General features: G+C 34.1%; 2 protein-coding genes and 1 long non-coding RNA gene across 3 annotated transcripts; 2 read left to right on the top strand and 1 right to left on the bottom strand.

Moving 5' to 3' along the window:
- Window positions 1-313: 313 nt before the first annotated feature.
- Window positions 314-1,295, top strand: LOC122589796. The gene has a single exon (XM_043762119.1). The coding sequence runs from the start codon at window positions 353-355 to the stop codon at window positions 1,190-1,192; it is 840 nt and encodes a 279-aa protein (XP_043618054.1). The 5' UTR covers window positions 314-352; the 3' UTR covers window positions 1,193-1,295.
- Window positions 1,296-5,030: 3,735 nt separating this feature from the next.
- Window positions 5,031-11,831, top strand: LOC122587607 (carbonic anhydrase-like). The gene is made up of 5 exons (XM_043759782.1): window positions 5,031-5,097; window positions 5,995-6,023; window positions 10,553-10,638; window positions 10,751-10,857; window positions 11,668-11,831. The coding sequence occupies exons 1-5, from the start codon at window positions 5,031-5,033 to the stop codon at window positions 11,829-11,831; spliced, it is 453 nt and encodes a 150-aa protein (XP_043615717.1).
- A 678-nt stretch (window positions 11,832-12,509) lies between these two features.
- On the bottom strand, window positions 12,510-15,168 carry LOC122589767. Its single transcript, XR_006322331.1, has 3 exons — window positions 15,019-15,168; window positions 13,866-14,128; window positions 12,510-13,004 (listed from the first exon to the last, which is right to left on the bottom strand). It is a non-coding gene; the product is annotated as an uncharacterized LOC122589767 (long non-coding RNA).
- Between the last annotated feature and the right edge of the window lie 240 nt (window positions 15,169-15,408).

The following is a 15,408-nucleotide window of genomic DNA, read 5'->3' as shown; positions in this document are numbered from 1 at the left end:
TTTCCATATATATATATATATATATATTTGTCAACTCAAAGACTAGAATACTTCTAGAAAGTATTTTATGTTCAAATGTTTATCGTTTACTTACTTAAATTGCGCAAATAGCATCTATCCATTAATTAATTATATGTTGTAATTAGTGTAAACGGTATACCAGCAACAAACACAGTCGAATCACATGTTTTCATATAATGTCAACGATATAATTTAATTAACACGCCAAACTCGGTACCCTTGAACTCACCTACAAATTTATTATAAATACACTTACATACCATATCATTTCCAAATCATAATCATCCAAAAGTTATTCCCTTCTTATATAATACAAAAATATCAAGAAAAAATGCAAACATTGAGTGAAACTAACGACATAAGCTATTCTCCTAGCTTCAGTTTTTACAGTTTGACCTCGGCGACCGCCGATAGAGTCAGTCATGAGATCAAACAAGAACAATATGATGAATTTGATCATGATTTCAACAACTATGTTGAAGAAGAACAAGAGGACGATTTTGAGTTCTCTCTAAGGTTCGGGGGAGAAGAGTTTTCTAAAAAGGAGCTAGCTCTAGCTGGCCGAATACTATTACCTATTTTCGACACTGATCTAGTAACAAAAGACGAGTTAGATAACCATGTCGTTAAAGATCTAGATCATAACAAATATAACAATCCTTCTACTGACATCATTCCTATAGATGAGATGCTTACACATGATACTGATGAATCTTTGTACTCTTCATCGTCATCAGAAACTGATGACTTGGAAGATAAAGTTCGTGGTACGTTTTGTGTGTCGTGGCGTAAACCTGCAGAAATGAGATCATCGCCAAAGTATAATCATATTAGAAAGAGCAAATCTACGGGATCTGAACCTAAAAATGTATCAAGAAAGTGGAAAGTTTCGGATATTCTAAGAAGGAGCAATAGTGATGGAAAGGAGACGTTATTTTTCTTGTGCCCCAAAAGTGTCGAGGCTTCAAATAAGAAACGATTTGCCAAGTCTAGTGAAGGTCCAAAAGTTGCAAAGACGGGGTCATCTCCTTCGGTTCATGAACTATTTTATGTTCATAAAAGGGCCGAACATAAAGGTGACAAAATGAAATCGTATTTACCTTATAGGAAAGACATACTAGGGTTTAGAGTGTATGTTAATGGGGATGGGAACAAAAAGTTGCCATTCTAGCTAATTTATCAAATAGCTAGAACTATATCTATATGTCTTTGATCTAAATATATCTATCTATTGTTTATATTAAGTATGAATATAATAAATTCCGTTCATGTTTGTAGTAGCTCTACTAAAGTTTGAGATATATAGATTTTTGGCGTTTTGCATGATTGATCAATACAATGATTTCTTAACCCATGCTTCACAACACTACAAGAAAATAATTATTTAGAGACAAATTTAACGACTCACTGTTTGAAATCGGAGATGCAAGTAGAGACTTGTTTAGCGACACCCTTGTTGTGGTTGTCGCAACTTGAGTCGAAAATCGAGTTGCAAAATGTTTCAAGTTTACAAAGTGCAACTTTTGTAGCAAATTAAGTCGCTATTTTGCGACGTTCTTGGACATGTCGCTAGCGCCATCACTAATTTTGCGACTTCGTAATATACATCGCTGATGGTGTCTTCAATTGGCGTCATCTAGTAAACTTATCTTTAATTAAAGGTGTCAGTTAATTTGTATCTTCTTGTTTTTTGACATCTTGTTAAAAGTGTGTTAATTTGCAATGTCTAAAAATATATTGCCATGTTTTATGTTTTATTTATAATACTTTTACTAACAAACATTAATTCGTGATTGTTGTCATGCACACAAAACGTCTACCGATTACATGCAAGAAAAACAGCTACAACTTAAAAAAATAAATATATAACATAATGTCGTGAAATGATACAAAAAAAATAATAATATGGAAAAAAAGTGACTATATGAATCACTATGTTTATGTTCAAGGGCGTTATACCATTCGTCTTAAAAAAACAGTAACTAAATGAGTTGTTACAGAAAGAACGTAATTTGCAATAGCTTATGTAAATCCCGATTGATATCCAAAAAGTAAGAGCTCTTGACGCCCGTTAAAGAAAAGGACCATATTTGCAACATCACATTTGTGACTACACTTAACGGTCATTAAATATTTGCTCAATTTAGTTTTTTTTTTCATTCTAATCTAAATCACCTTTTCCTTTCTTCTTTTTTCACCCAGCCTAGATACTCTATTGTTGTTGCTGTTGTTGTTGCTGCTGCTATTGTTGTTGTTGTTGTTGCTATTGTTGTTGCTGCTGTTGTTGTTGCTGTTGTTGTTATTGTTTCTAAAAATTATTATTTTTTGTTTTGTTTTATTTTATATTTTTATTCTTCTTCAAATCTTCATTCCATTCGACTCAGATCTATGCCATTCTAAGTACAAAATTTTCACATTTGGGTTTGTTTAAAAGCGCATCTCTGTTGAGGAGGAGTGTAACATTCGTGATTTTTATGTGTAATTAACGTGAACTAAACGTAATTGATTGTGACGTGAGTCCATGATTTAGTGGATTAATTTATTTTCGACCCATTAACTTTCGTTATTTATGTATGTAACATTTTCTTTTCCTTTTGGATTCATCTTTCATGCGTATAACTTGTGTTCTAATAGTAGTCTAAAGGTGGTGAAAATAGATAGAAATAGACTACTTACATGGGTAATAGTCTAAAAATGACGAATGAGAAAATAGATATAAATAGACTACTTACATGGGTAATAGTCTAAAAAATGACGAAACTGGAAAATAGAAAGAAATAGACTACTTACATGGGTAATAGTCTAAAAGAGTCGAAAAAGAAAAAAGTGGACAGAAAGAGCCTACTTACCTGATGTAATAGTCTAAAAGTGTTGGAATCGAAAATAGACTAGTTGGGGACAAATAGTAATTATTTATATAAGGTAATAGTGTAGCATTTTCCGTTTTGGCTCGTTTACTTATCGTGATTTATGTTGTTAGACTTGAACGAATTTATATTTCGAAAATGAATATTTGAGAACTTTAGTGTAAATTATGCCCAAGCCTTTACACTATACTTGTGTCGAGGTAACTAGCTATTTGTGTGGCATTAGTGGGATAAATACCCACCTATTTTGTTCTCCCAAACCAGCCCCACATCCCCCATCCACTTATCTTTTTTCTTTTCTCTTTCTCACCCATCCTCTTTCTCTCTACTTTATGCAAGAACACCCAATACACACACTCTTGCATCTCCCCCTCTCTCTCTAGAAAATCATCATCACTTAATGTTATTGAAGCTAGATTAGTTAAAGAATCAACATCATTATCATCATTACTATATCATATCAAAATTTTGGAAGTCAAAGTGCAAGAAATCCTTCCATCTATCTCAAATTCGGGTTTGACTCTTTCAAGGTAATTTTGGTAAGTAAAACTCATCTCAAATCCACAATTTTATGTTTATAATCATGTTTCAAGTCTAACCTAAACAACCCTTAGTCAATTTTTGGTTCAAAAGCTTAATGGGTCGATTTTAGGGTTACAACTTGGATAATTTAGATCAAAATCGGATTTGAGGCTTAATTGAGGTTATGAAATAATTTTAAAGTATAGGTCAGTTTAATACACATTACTTATGTCAAATTATGCTCAAAACATGTCTTAACACTCTTCAAATCAAGGTCTATGTCGAATTAGGGTTTTGTGAGGTCAAAATGGGTCAAAAACGATTCTTGAGTCTAAAGTGATGTTATGGAACGAAATTATGAATGGGGTTATGTTTGTTATGTTCATTCATGATGATTATATGTCGAATTAAGTCTTGAATCTCACAAAATCGGATTTTTAAGTGTCGAATTTGAGTTTAGATGTTCTTGGTCAATTTTGACTTTTTAGTCAAACCATTCTTACCCATGTTGCTGCTCTTTAACTCGTTTAACCCATGCCAAAGACAATTCCTAACATCTCCATAATCTCATAACCGCCCAACAAATATCATTTTGATCCTTATGATCAAACGAGTCTCGAATCATGAACGTATGAACGTATATTATATTGATATGTATACATGTATAACTATAGGTTGTGAATGTGTAACGAATATCTTACGCTTGTTGCTCAATCTTAACTTGTCATAGCCGCTCAAGGTGAGTTTCGTAGCCCTTACGTTTACTTTATTTGGGGTGGAAAGTGTACTCGTTTATTAAATGCTTGTCGGTTGATACGATTGATTATGATATTGAACGAGATGATAACTACTTAATTGTTTGCCTGCTATACGTGTTATTGAAACATCTATTACATATATATGCTCACATTATGGATTGTTGAATCCACGTTATGGGTATCTCTATACTCACGTTATGGGTTGTTAAACTCACGTTATGGATTGTTAAATCCACGTCATGGGTATCTTTATACTCACGTTATGGGTTGTTAAACTCACGTTATGGATTGTTAAATCCACGTCATGGGTATCTTTATACTCACGTTATGGTTGAATCCACGTTATAGGTATCTTTATACTCACGTATTGGGTTGTTGATCCCACGTTATTGAACGTTATTAATCATCGTATATCGTTAACGGTTGTTATCCCGACACACTTGATTTTCATTATTTAATCCTACGAACTCACCAACTTTATATTGACCCGTTTTAGTACACTTTTCAGGTGAACAGGTGAATCAAAGACATGTTGGATGATGATTGATTGTTTGCATGCTAGGATTTGGACTTGGACTTTACTGTGGATCCGTGATTCATTGTTTCTGCTTATGGGTTATGCTTAGGATCATATACCATCTTTTGTACTCTCTTTTGTAAACGTTTGATGGTCATACTCCTTATGCATTTTTTGTAGGGTCTCGGATTTGTAATTGATTAAATTGTATGGATTCCCAATCCTTTTAATGCATCTAGATTTTTCTCTACTTAATTTCCATGTCGTGCTGTGCTTTTCTTGTGATATCCCATTATTCCGCCTTGTTGGGGTGTTACAAGGAGGGTGGTACTTTGTTAAGAAAGGATGACTCATGGAAGGATTGTGCTGGTCGCAGGGGTAGTTGTGAGGGTTGGCCAGAACAATGGGGAGAGTTTGTGATGGTGGCGAAGATTAGGGTTCGTTAGGTGTAAAAATGGTGACTACTGTAGCGCCACCACTCTTTGCCAGAGAACCCACCACAATCACTTTGTTATCCTAACTTGTTGCTCTCTTTTCCAATCAGTGGATAAATCTTCTAGCCACTGGTTCCACTTTTCAACAAATGGTTCTTTTTTCAAGCCACGTAATTGACAAGTTCCTTCCCTATTGAAAATACGTGTTTGATATGTGACTTTTCAAATTCTAGATATGAACTATGTTGTATTAACTGGTGATGTGTCTCAATTTATACATATTTCTCACATCTTATTTGGACGTTTTAGACACGTTTGATAGTCGTTTATACATGTTTTGTGGTGCTTTGTGGTATTTGCTAGTAATTTCAGGTCTTAAGCAGGTATATAATTTACAAATGGTAGAAAAAGACTTGGTAATGGTCCAAATTTCACTTATGGATGAGTCGTGATGAAGAACGGAGCTAAATGGACAAAAGCGGAAGAAACTTGCGGCACGAGGAAAACCACTCGCGGCACGAGTCTGCACAAAACTCCAGCTGCGGCACAAGATTAGATCCTCGCGGCACGAGTTTTGGGTCTGCAATCATCTGGTCTAGTTTTTAAGCACTTCGCGACGCGATTTCAGTTTAACAACCCGATTTTCTCTCTCTTGGGGTATAAATACCAACTACCACTCAACCTTAAACCTAATAAGAATACAAGTCTAATAGAAATTACTTTGTTAAGTGGATTTAATGGTTGGTGGTACCACGTTTGTTTCACAAAGATAAAATTGTTATTTAAATAATCAAACAAACTAGTTAGTTCAAAGAATTGTAATGGGGTTGGTAGTACCACTTGTTGCAAGAAATTAGATTGATTAGGTGATTGAGTCGACTTTTCAAACGTAGTGCACTTGTTTGTGTTCTTGTCTTGTCATGATTATCATCACCAACATTTTTGAATTTTGAGCTTAACTATATGCAACCTAGACTTTTTGTGGAGCAGATTCGACATAGATGACTTTTTAAGTTGGACCAATCTTACTGATATCATAAAAACAAATATAATTTGTTCTTTAATTATATCTATAATTTATCAACTCAAACACTAGAATTTTTCTAGAAAGTATTTCATGTGCAACGATTTTTTATATTTTTTATTTTAACATTTCATGTTCAACGTTTACTTACTTAAATTGCGCAAATAGCATTCATTTATTTTATATGATAACGTCAAAGATGATTTAATTAACACGCCAAACTCGGTATCCACGAACTCTCCTACAAATCTATTATAAATACGCTTTACATATATACCATATCATTTCCACATAATAATCATCCAAAAGCTATATTCTCCTCTTTTATGATTTAATATCCATAAGATATCAAGAAAAATTGCAAACAATGAGTGAAAAAAACGACATAAGCTATTCTCCTAGCTTTAGTTATTACAGTTTGACCTCGACGACTGCTGATAGAGTCAGTCGTGAGGTCAAACGAGAACAATATGATGAATTTCATGACTTCAACTCTGTCGAAGAAGAACAAGAAGACGATTTTGAGTTCTCTCTAAGGTTCGGGGGAGAAGAGTTTTCAAAAAAGGAGCTAGCTCTAGCTGGCCGAATACTTTTACCTATTTTCGATACTGATCTAGTAACAAGAGACGAGGTAGATGACCATGTCGTTAAAGAGCTAGATCATAACAGTCCTTCTACTGATATCATTCCTATAGATGAATTGCTGATACATGATACCGATGAATCTTTGTACTCGTCATCGTCATCAGAAGCTGACTATTTAGAAGATAAAGTCCGTGGAACGTTTTGTGTGTCGTGGCATAAACCTTCAGAAATGAGATCATCGCCAAAGTATGATCATATTAGAAAGAGCAAATCTACGGGATCTGAACCCAAAAATGTATCAAGAAAGTGGAAAATTTCAAATATGCTACGAAGGAGCAATAGTGATGGAAAGGAGACGTTATTTTTCTTGTGCCCCAAAAGCGTTGAAGCTTCAAATAAAAAACGATTTGCCAAGTCTAGTGAAGGGCCAAAAGTTGCAAAGACGGGGTCATCTCCTTCGGTTCATGAATTATTTTATGTTCATAAAAGGGCCGAACATAAAGGTGACAAAATGAAATCGTATTTACCTTATAGGAAAGACATACTAGGGTTTAGAGTGTATGTTAATGGAGATGGAAACAAAAAGTTGCCATTCTAGCTAATTTATCAAATAGCTAGAACTATATCTATATGTCCATCTTTGATCTAGATATATCTATCTATTGTTTATATTAAGTATGAATATAATAAATTCCGTTCATGTTTGTAGTAGCTCTACTAAAGTTTGAGATATATAGATTTTTGGCGTTTTGCATGATTGATCAACAATATATTTTAATTAATGTAGTTAAGCGATACTCAGTCATCAAATATATGGTTACTTACCATTTACACTCGATTTATTATTTTTCCTCCGTTTGATCAGAAATCCTTATGGAAAGAGTTACTTTACCTTTGGTTAAAAACAAGATCGACATTCTGATATCTTACTTTCCACATATTTTATTTGAAAGAGATTAAATACAGTTGTGCAATAAATAAAAAAATTTAGTAATAAAAAATTAAATTGAAATTGTCTAGTCAACAACGTGCAACCTGACAATATGACTAATTCAATATTTACTTTGTCAAAGACAAATCATCTCCAGTAATTAATTAGAGACATGTTGGATAGTCCTTGATGATAACGTTACTTATTTTAAATAGAACAACTAGATGTCAAAAATAGTCAATATCTTAAATTCGAGAGCAAGCCTTGACCGATACCACTAAGCCGAATCTAATGGCATCGCATTTTATCTTATCATCCAAATTAGGGACATGATCAGCGACTGTCGACTGATATATATATACGACTCTATTTTGCTTCTCTTTAATTTGGTGATCTAAATCAATTATATAATTTTTCTCCGGCGACGAAAATAAAAGAAAAATGATTAACACGATTATTATGATATAACAACTTGGACCATTTGAAAATCAAAAAATGAGAAAAAAATTTAATGATTGAGAGATATATATATATATTTCCATCGTCAACAACCTGGTCGTTAAAAACTTGAAATCAAGACCTTGGAGGAGTTATTGACCGAAACCCAATTTTTGGTTTTTTTTAGTTTTCTATTTCCATATATTTTTTTTATTTTTATCTTTTTACGTTCATCTTAAAGTATTTTTACTATGGATTGTATTCACATGGATCCTTAAAAAATGGTAGAAACCAAGGGACTAATCTAAGCTCTTGGATCAAACAATCATCAAAATCCAATCAAACATGATTGTTTACTTCGGTGAATTACTCCGGCGACATTGTCCAATCATATTTGATTGGTCAAGCCAATCAAGCTTGATTGGTTACTCCGGTGAATTACTCCAGCGACATTTTCTAATCATATTTGATTGGTCAAGCCAAATCAAGCTTGATTGGTAATCACTAAGACACTAACGCCGTCGAATCTTCTCCATCGACTTCTCCAGCTAATCAATTTTGTTTTCGGGTAGATACGGAACGGGCCAGAGGCCCTTATCCGTTCTAAACTAACAGTCAAGGGACGCATATGGGAATGGTATGGATTTGATGGGCGGCGATCCAAGAGATGGTGGAATGTGATTTTTCCGGCGACACTGTGATTTTCCCGGCGAGCTCGAAAACAGTGTTTATTGGCTAGGGTTTGTGCGGAATGTGTTTTTGAGCGATTTGTATAAGTTTCGTGCATTAATTCGAAGAAACAACAAAGCTATAGTGTTTTTAATTTTTTCGGTGAGTTTTTCAAGTTTTCCGGCGAATATAGATCGGATTAATTTTTGGTCAGGGTTTGTTCGTGGTGTGATTGTGAGTGTTTTGGTGTAAGTGTGATGTTCTAATTCGAACGAACGAAGGTTTTATCGACGTTTGAAGTTTTCCGACGAAGTTGTTGCATTTTATCGCTGGAGAAGGAGAAGGGAGAAGGAGAGTGAGTGTGTGTTGGTGGTTAGAAATAATGGTGGTGGTGGTGGTAGCGGCAGCGGTTAAGTCGCCGGAGAAATAGAGAGGAGAAAGAAAGTCGCCGGCCGGAGAGAGAGGGTGGAGAGAGAAAGTCATATTGTGTGTGTGTGTGTGTTTGGTAGGGGGAAGGAGACGAGGGGAAGGGGGATGGGAGATAAAGGGTTGAGATATTTTTGAGAGGATAATCCAATGGCTATGATTTATTTTTAGTTTTCATGGAAAAATCTAAACTCAAATGAACAAAACTCTTTTTACTAGCATAACATTAACCGGCAACTTAAAATTATCAATGGTACGGTGATTGTAGATTGTAACGTTGTACTTGGTGGTTTCTTATTCGTAAGTAATTTAAGATAAGATGTATATATAGTTAAGAGAAAGATAAATTTAAGTTCAACTAATAGTTAATAATTAATTGTCACATTGAATTTTAGCTTACATGTCATTTTTTCTCACTCGATCGATCTTGTTCCATTTTGGATTGTCATAAGTTCTGCCAATTAGGTTGTACATGGTTTTAATAATTAGTCAACAATAGTGAGATGAGCCGTTTATATTATATTAGTGAAGGTTAGTATGTGCCATTTACGAATTTGTCAATAGTCAATGCTTTATTTAGGTAGGACATATAATAGAAAATGTGTTGGTATCTTGATGATCACGAGAACATATACGTATACCTTCACATGATTTCACATTTCCGGCTGTCCCGGCTGTTATTGAGGTCTCCTCATTCCGTCCATCCAGTTTGGAATTATTTATTAAAGGGTAAAAATATATAGCTCCTTAACTATACGATTTTCTTGCAATTTGTGATAGATTTAATCTATATTAAGTGATACTATTATATGGATTAGTTTTTGCTAATGACAATTCCGTCAGCAATATAAGTTGTATATATAAAGTATTGTCATTTAAGATTAGAAAAGTGAAGAAACTTTTATTTTTATAAAGGTAACAAATAAATGGCTAACATCCTTAATTTTGATGTACTCACTTTAAGATCGAATCTTGACTACACCCTAAAGGGTTTTTCTCTCAGACTTAATAAGTATAACGTAGCTAAGACCTTTCACAAAATTTACATTTGTCAAAATTCAAATTTTCACCGCTACAGGAATAAACCATAAGTGAAAAACTCCATATCCATTAGGACCTCAATCATAACTGTTATTCTATACTTTTTGTGAGTTTGTATGTCATTTTTTTTATGTTCACAATTTCGAATTTTCCATCTTGTATTGTCCTTAATTAATTAAAGAAAATGATAAATACTTTTAAAGATTAGCTTAAAAATCTCTGATGCTAATTACAAAATTGTATTGTTCACAATTTTGACCCATTACTCAACCTGCTAATCTCTGATGCTAATTACAAATTATGTATATGAATGATGCAGGTGGAGCAGATTCTTGTGATTGGGCACAGCTGTTGTGGTGCGATCAAGGATCTGATGACTTTACCTGATGAAGGACCCCACACAACGTAAGTTCCTTTATATATATGAACAGTTAGAGCGCAACTTACCGTTTTTTGCTCCGCCTGATACGTGTTCAATTTTGACTCTCTTCACAACTTGATGGCATAATAATGGCAGTGATTTCATTGAAGACTGGGTCAAAGTTTATCTTCCTGCAAAGTCAAAGGTGAAATCAGAGACTAGTGGTGCATCTCTTGATGATCAATGTGTAATCTGTGAAAAGGTAAATTATTTACAGAATACGAGTAATAATTAGCTTACGAGCTTAGAAATTAGCTCTACTATGTGTTTAGAAGTAACAATCATGTTAATATGTGATGTATATGAAAGAGGCCGTGAATGTTGTTGGGTTATATAACTATTATCAAATCAAATCACAAAGCACGCAACGGAAGACAAGATCTATGTAGTTTAATTAATTAACCAAAGTATATAATATGTACCTTAAATTGGAGAGAATTAAGCAAGAAACCTTAATAAGAAGGTTTGAATTAAACCTCTCTACGATTGTACACACAACGTTGGAATGTATGTATGTTAGTACTTGATCACGAACCGAACAACCCTTTGTTCCTAGCTTTGATTTTCGACCCAAACAAAAACCCAAAACCCTTTTCCTTTTGTTGTAGTCAACCGAACCAAGAGAGAGAGAGAGAGAGAAGAGATTTTTAAGGTTTTAGAAAACCTAACGAATTGTGTGTAGAAAACAATTAGGTTAGGTCTCTACATATAGTGTTTAGGAAACTTGATGACCAAGTTTAGGGTTTTTAATCCCCTAGGTCGACCGTCCCCCCTCTAGACTATTCTAGAGGGTTTCCTAATTGTTTCCTAATTTCAACTCTTTTCCGTTAAGTCCGTTAGTTAAGTACCGTTAACTTTTAACTCTTTTAACGGATCTCCGTTAGTTCTTCGTGATCAAATTAATTAATAAATTACATTTAATATATTAATTAATTTATAGTTACATTCACGTCGAGGTGTGACCCCGTAGGCTTAAATACTTTTCGAATATACGTTCATTTTACGTGATCATATTCTAACAAATGTATCTCTTGCAAACCTGCTGACTTACCCGTTTGTCAGAGACATGTTGGTGAGGAACACACTGTCACTAAAGGGTGGACACTATGATTTTGTTAACGCAACATTTGAGCTCTGGGAACTTGGTTTCAACCTTTCACCTCCGACCTCTCTATGATTGAGTTACTTCTATATAACATCCCATTTCACTCCTGACCTTTTGCTTCTGCCCAAACTTGACCAATGATCTCTACATGTATATCGCACTAATAACAAAAAAATTGAATCACGCCTATAATGTTTATGCATTGGTTATACTCTAATATACTATAGTGCTTTGTTACGTCCAACACACACTCAATGTCACCCCCACCACATGCGCTGCCTATAATGTCAGCGTCGAAGTGAAAGCTTGAGGCCGAGGTCGACGCCTTATAGACAAAGGCCTTACAAACATCAAAAATCATATTCACACGCTCTGACATTGACAACGTATCTGCAGAAGTAGTTGGTGTATATGCTTATATATTTATATGGGTTATAATTTTCAGAAATCACCATAGACCTTTCATAAATAGAGAACAATTTTCATGATTAGAACTGTATTTTCTGAGCTATCAAAATCATCAAGGTCCAAATGCTGATATTTTTTTTCTTTTCTATTAGAGTCATTAACATAAACCAACTCATAGATACTACACGGCACACATTCACTATAAATTTCTAAAAACGTCTTTTTGAAAGAGATCTCTCTCCAACATATTCTGCAAATATGAAAAATCGAGTACATCAAACAAAAAAAACTGTTTTTTTAACGAAGAAAACAAATTATTAATTGCAATGAGATAAGAATCATCAAACGGTGCTTCAACACCAACAAGACTCTACAACCACAAATCATAAGATACAAAACAGTGTAACAAAACAGGAACCATAGCCATAGCTAAACGACAGTTTCACTTAAATTGCATATCAAAGAGTGCATCTGCATATGCCATATCAAGTTTACTAGACTCGCACAAAACCACATGTAACAGAAGATAAGTTTAGAATACTAAAACTAGTAGAGATTTATATCGACAATGGGAGAGGCTCGATAGAGCTTCAATAACTTGCATGCAAACATAAACTTTCCATCAGACCCACCAACCATTGAAGATGATTTGAGCCAAATATTAATCTTACTTAGCAGAGGGGAACAAGCAAGTAAAGACTTTATCAAATACACTTCATTCTCTGAACCTCTTACACGCTCAAACACCACAGTCCGCAGTTGAAGCTGTTCCATTGAGCTGCAGACAAAATATGAGGAAGAAAGTGCAGGAGGTGGTACATCTTTCTCGTATTTAGCCTGCAAGATTGCATAGCAATTAGACACACAATTACGAAAAAAAATTAAGATATATATTTGATGCATACGCATTTCACTTACCACAATCTTAAGTGTCAGCAAATTTCAGGAGCCACAAATCATTTTAAAGACAAACGATACCATCATTTCACTATTAAGATCTATTCCAGATAACACGAGAGTTTTGAGACATAGAAAGGCAGTAGGGACCTTTGTTGCACCAACGGCTGGCAAGCACTATGAAAAAAGTTGTACACGGGAAAACACAGAAAAATGCTAGAGATTTCGTAAATCCTTGTTGGAACATTTCTTGAATGTATTTAAAAGACACAACTAGCCTTACCGTGAAATCTAAAGTAAGGACCTGAAGTTTTGGAGGAAGACTAAGTCAAGAAATACAGGCGCTAAGGCTCCCCGACAAATACAACGTTTTGAGATTTACAAGTTTTGCAAACTGGTTCAGTTCTTGTTCACGTATAGTCCCTGAATGACTAATTTTCAGAATCTCAAGTAAAGGACACTGAGCGACAAACTCCGCCAAGTTGCAGCTTTCAAATGTTACAAAATACAAGTCTAGGCTACAAAGACTTGGAAAACCACTAAAACTAGGCAAAAGATGTAAAACACCAGACTGGAGCTTCAAATGTTGCAACTCTATACAAGAGAAAAGCGATGTTGGCAAGTTAAAGGCAATGAAACCCGTCAGAAAATCCATATTTAAAAGAGCAAGCTCCTTACAACCTTTTCTAGACAGGAACAATACCCAATGATAGATATCATCATAATCCAATACCTTGTTATCTCGCGGTATATAAAGAACAAACTTTGTTACGGGACCTTTAAGATGAAGGAGAAGCCTACCTATTATATCCCTCCCATTATACTTTTGTTCCTTATCAGGTCCTAGAAAGTACTTATAGAACTTGCCATCAAATACGAGTTGAGTTAGCAAAGTCCACTTGAGCCTCCACTTTTTGGACAGGATAACAGTCTTCACCGAATCTTGTATTGGCAAACAATCTAAAACATTAGTAATGACATTATCTGGCATGCGGCTAATAAAATCTTCCTCCGTTGCAAACTTGGATAGCTTATGTGTCTTATCATGACATACGTCCATTATCCTAAAAAGAGCAAATGTATAAGCTACAAGTAAAACTGATAAAAAATAAAAAATAAACGAAGTCTTTTCTTATGACATGCAAATACTATCTTTTTTACACACAAAAAGCAAGTCAAGTGGATTTGTGTTTGTTGAAGTGCTTATAGTTTACTGTGTTTTTACACATAATAAGTTCTTTCTAGTGTTTGGATGAACCAGATATAACTATACAAGTGCTTATTTGCATACTTTACCATGAACTTAAAAGACAGTAGTTTATTGACAAGTAATTTTTAAGTTTTTCTATAATATTAGCTTGTTCACCCCTTAGGATTAATAAGCGGATGTATGGCTTAGCTTATTTTAAAGCTTATTCGAGATAAGCCGACAAGCCCAAAAATAAGCCACAAAAACAGAGCTTATCAAAGATGAGCCACATGCAAATAAGCCAACACACCCCCCAAGCTCCATCCAAAGATTTTAAACCAGCTTTTTTAGCATGATGCAGATAAGCTATTTTAAAAGTTGTTTCTGAATGGGTTTTTTTTTTCTAGTAAAATGCCACATTATTCCTTCAACAGCTACTGAACTTAGTGTCACATATATAAGCATCTCACATTATTCTAAGGGGAAAAGAACATAAATAAATAACTGTATCTATAAAATTTAATGAAATAATAATAAATCAACTAGTAATCATTTCTTTTTAACCCCTAAAATCATGAATCAAGCAGCAAATAAAAAATGAAAAATATAATCCAAAGTAATATTATAAAAACGAGGAAAACATATCACAAAACCCTAAAAAGAAACAACCAAAAAATTAACATTATGACCACCGAAAACAAAAACTTAAGTATATTAATAAATATTAAGAGGATTAATAACATTAAAACTAACAGACGAACAAACCTTTTACATGTGATCCTTGCCTTGCACTGATGGAGATGGATATAGACAAACACAAATGCCACTTATTGATAGCAGACTTGAAAAACCAATTAAACCACGTTAAGTTTTCTGACCCGTCAGCCCACTAGTTTTTTATTTTTTTGCATCAACTTTACAAATGGGTTATTTTGACATTTTGGATCCACCAAAACTTGGAAGTTAATATAACCAATTTATACAAAAGAAATACAATAAAAGTCAGCGCCGTTTTAGGTTTCAATATTTCGATGGTGTATACAAAACATTAACATGCAAACAATCTTACCCTTCCAACTATGATGTAAACAAGCTGCTTTTAGGTTACAAATAAAGATAAAAAATAACCTTCAACCTTACGAAACATAAAAATAA

The sequence above is a fragment of the Erigeron canadensis genome, chromosome 2, assembly GCF_010389155.1.
Source record: "Erigeron canadensis isolate Cc75 chromosome 2, C_canadensis_v1, whole genome shotgun sequence".
Taxonomy (NCBI): Eukaryota; Viridiplantae; Streptophyta; class Magnoliopsida; order Asterales; family Asteraceae; genus Erigeron; species Erigeron canadensis.
The sequence above is the reverse complement of the archived record's forward strand: the minus strand, read 5'-3'. Positions and strand labels throughout refer to the sequence as shown.

Bases quoted from the DNA above. Each gene is read 5' to 3' on its own strand.
- LOC122587607 (XM_043759782.1), top strand. From the start codon at position 5,031: ATGACTCATGGAAGGATTGTGCTGGTCGCAGGGGTAGTTGTGAGGGTT. The intron at 6,024-10,552 runs GTGTTCTTGTCT...TGAATGATGCAG, and splicing joins CAAACGTAGTGCACTTGTTT to GTGGAGCAGATTCTTGTGAT. The intron at 10,639-10,750 runs GTAAGTTCCTTT...TAATAATGGCAG, and splicing joins GATGAAGGACCCCACACAAC to TGATTTCATTGAAGACTGGG.
- LOC122589796 (XM_043762119.1), top strand. From the start codon at position 353: ATGCAAACATTGAGTGAAACTAACGACATAAGCTATTCTCCTAGCTTC.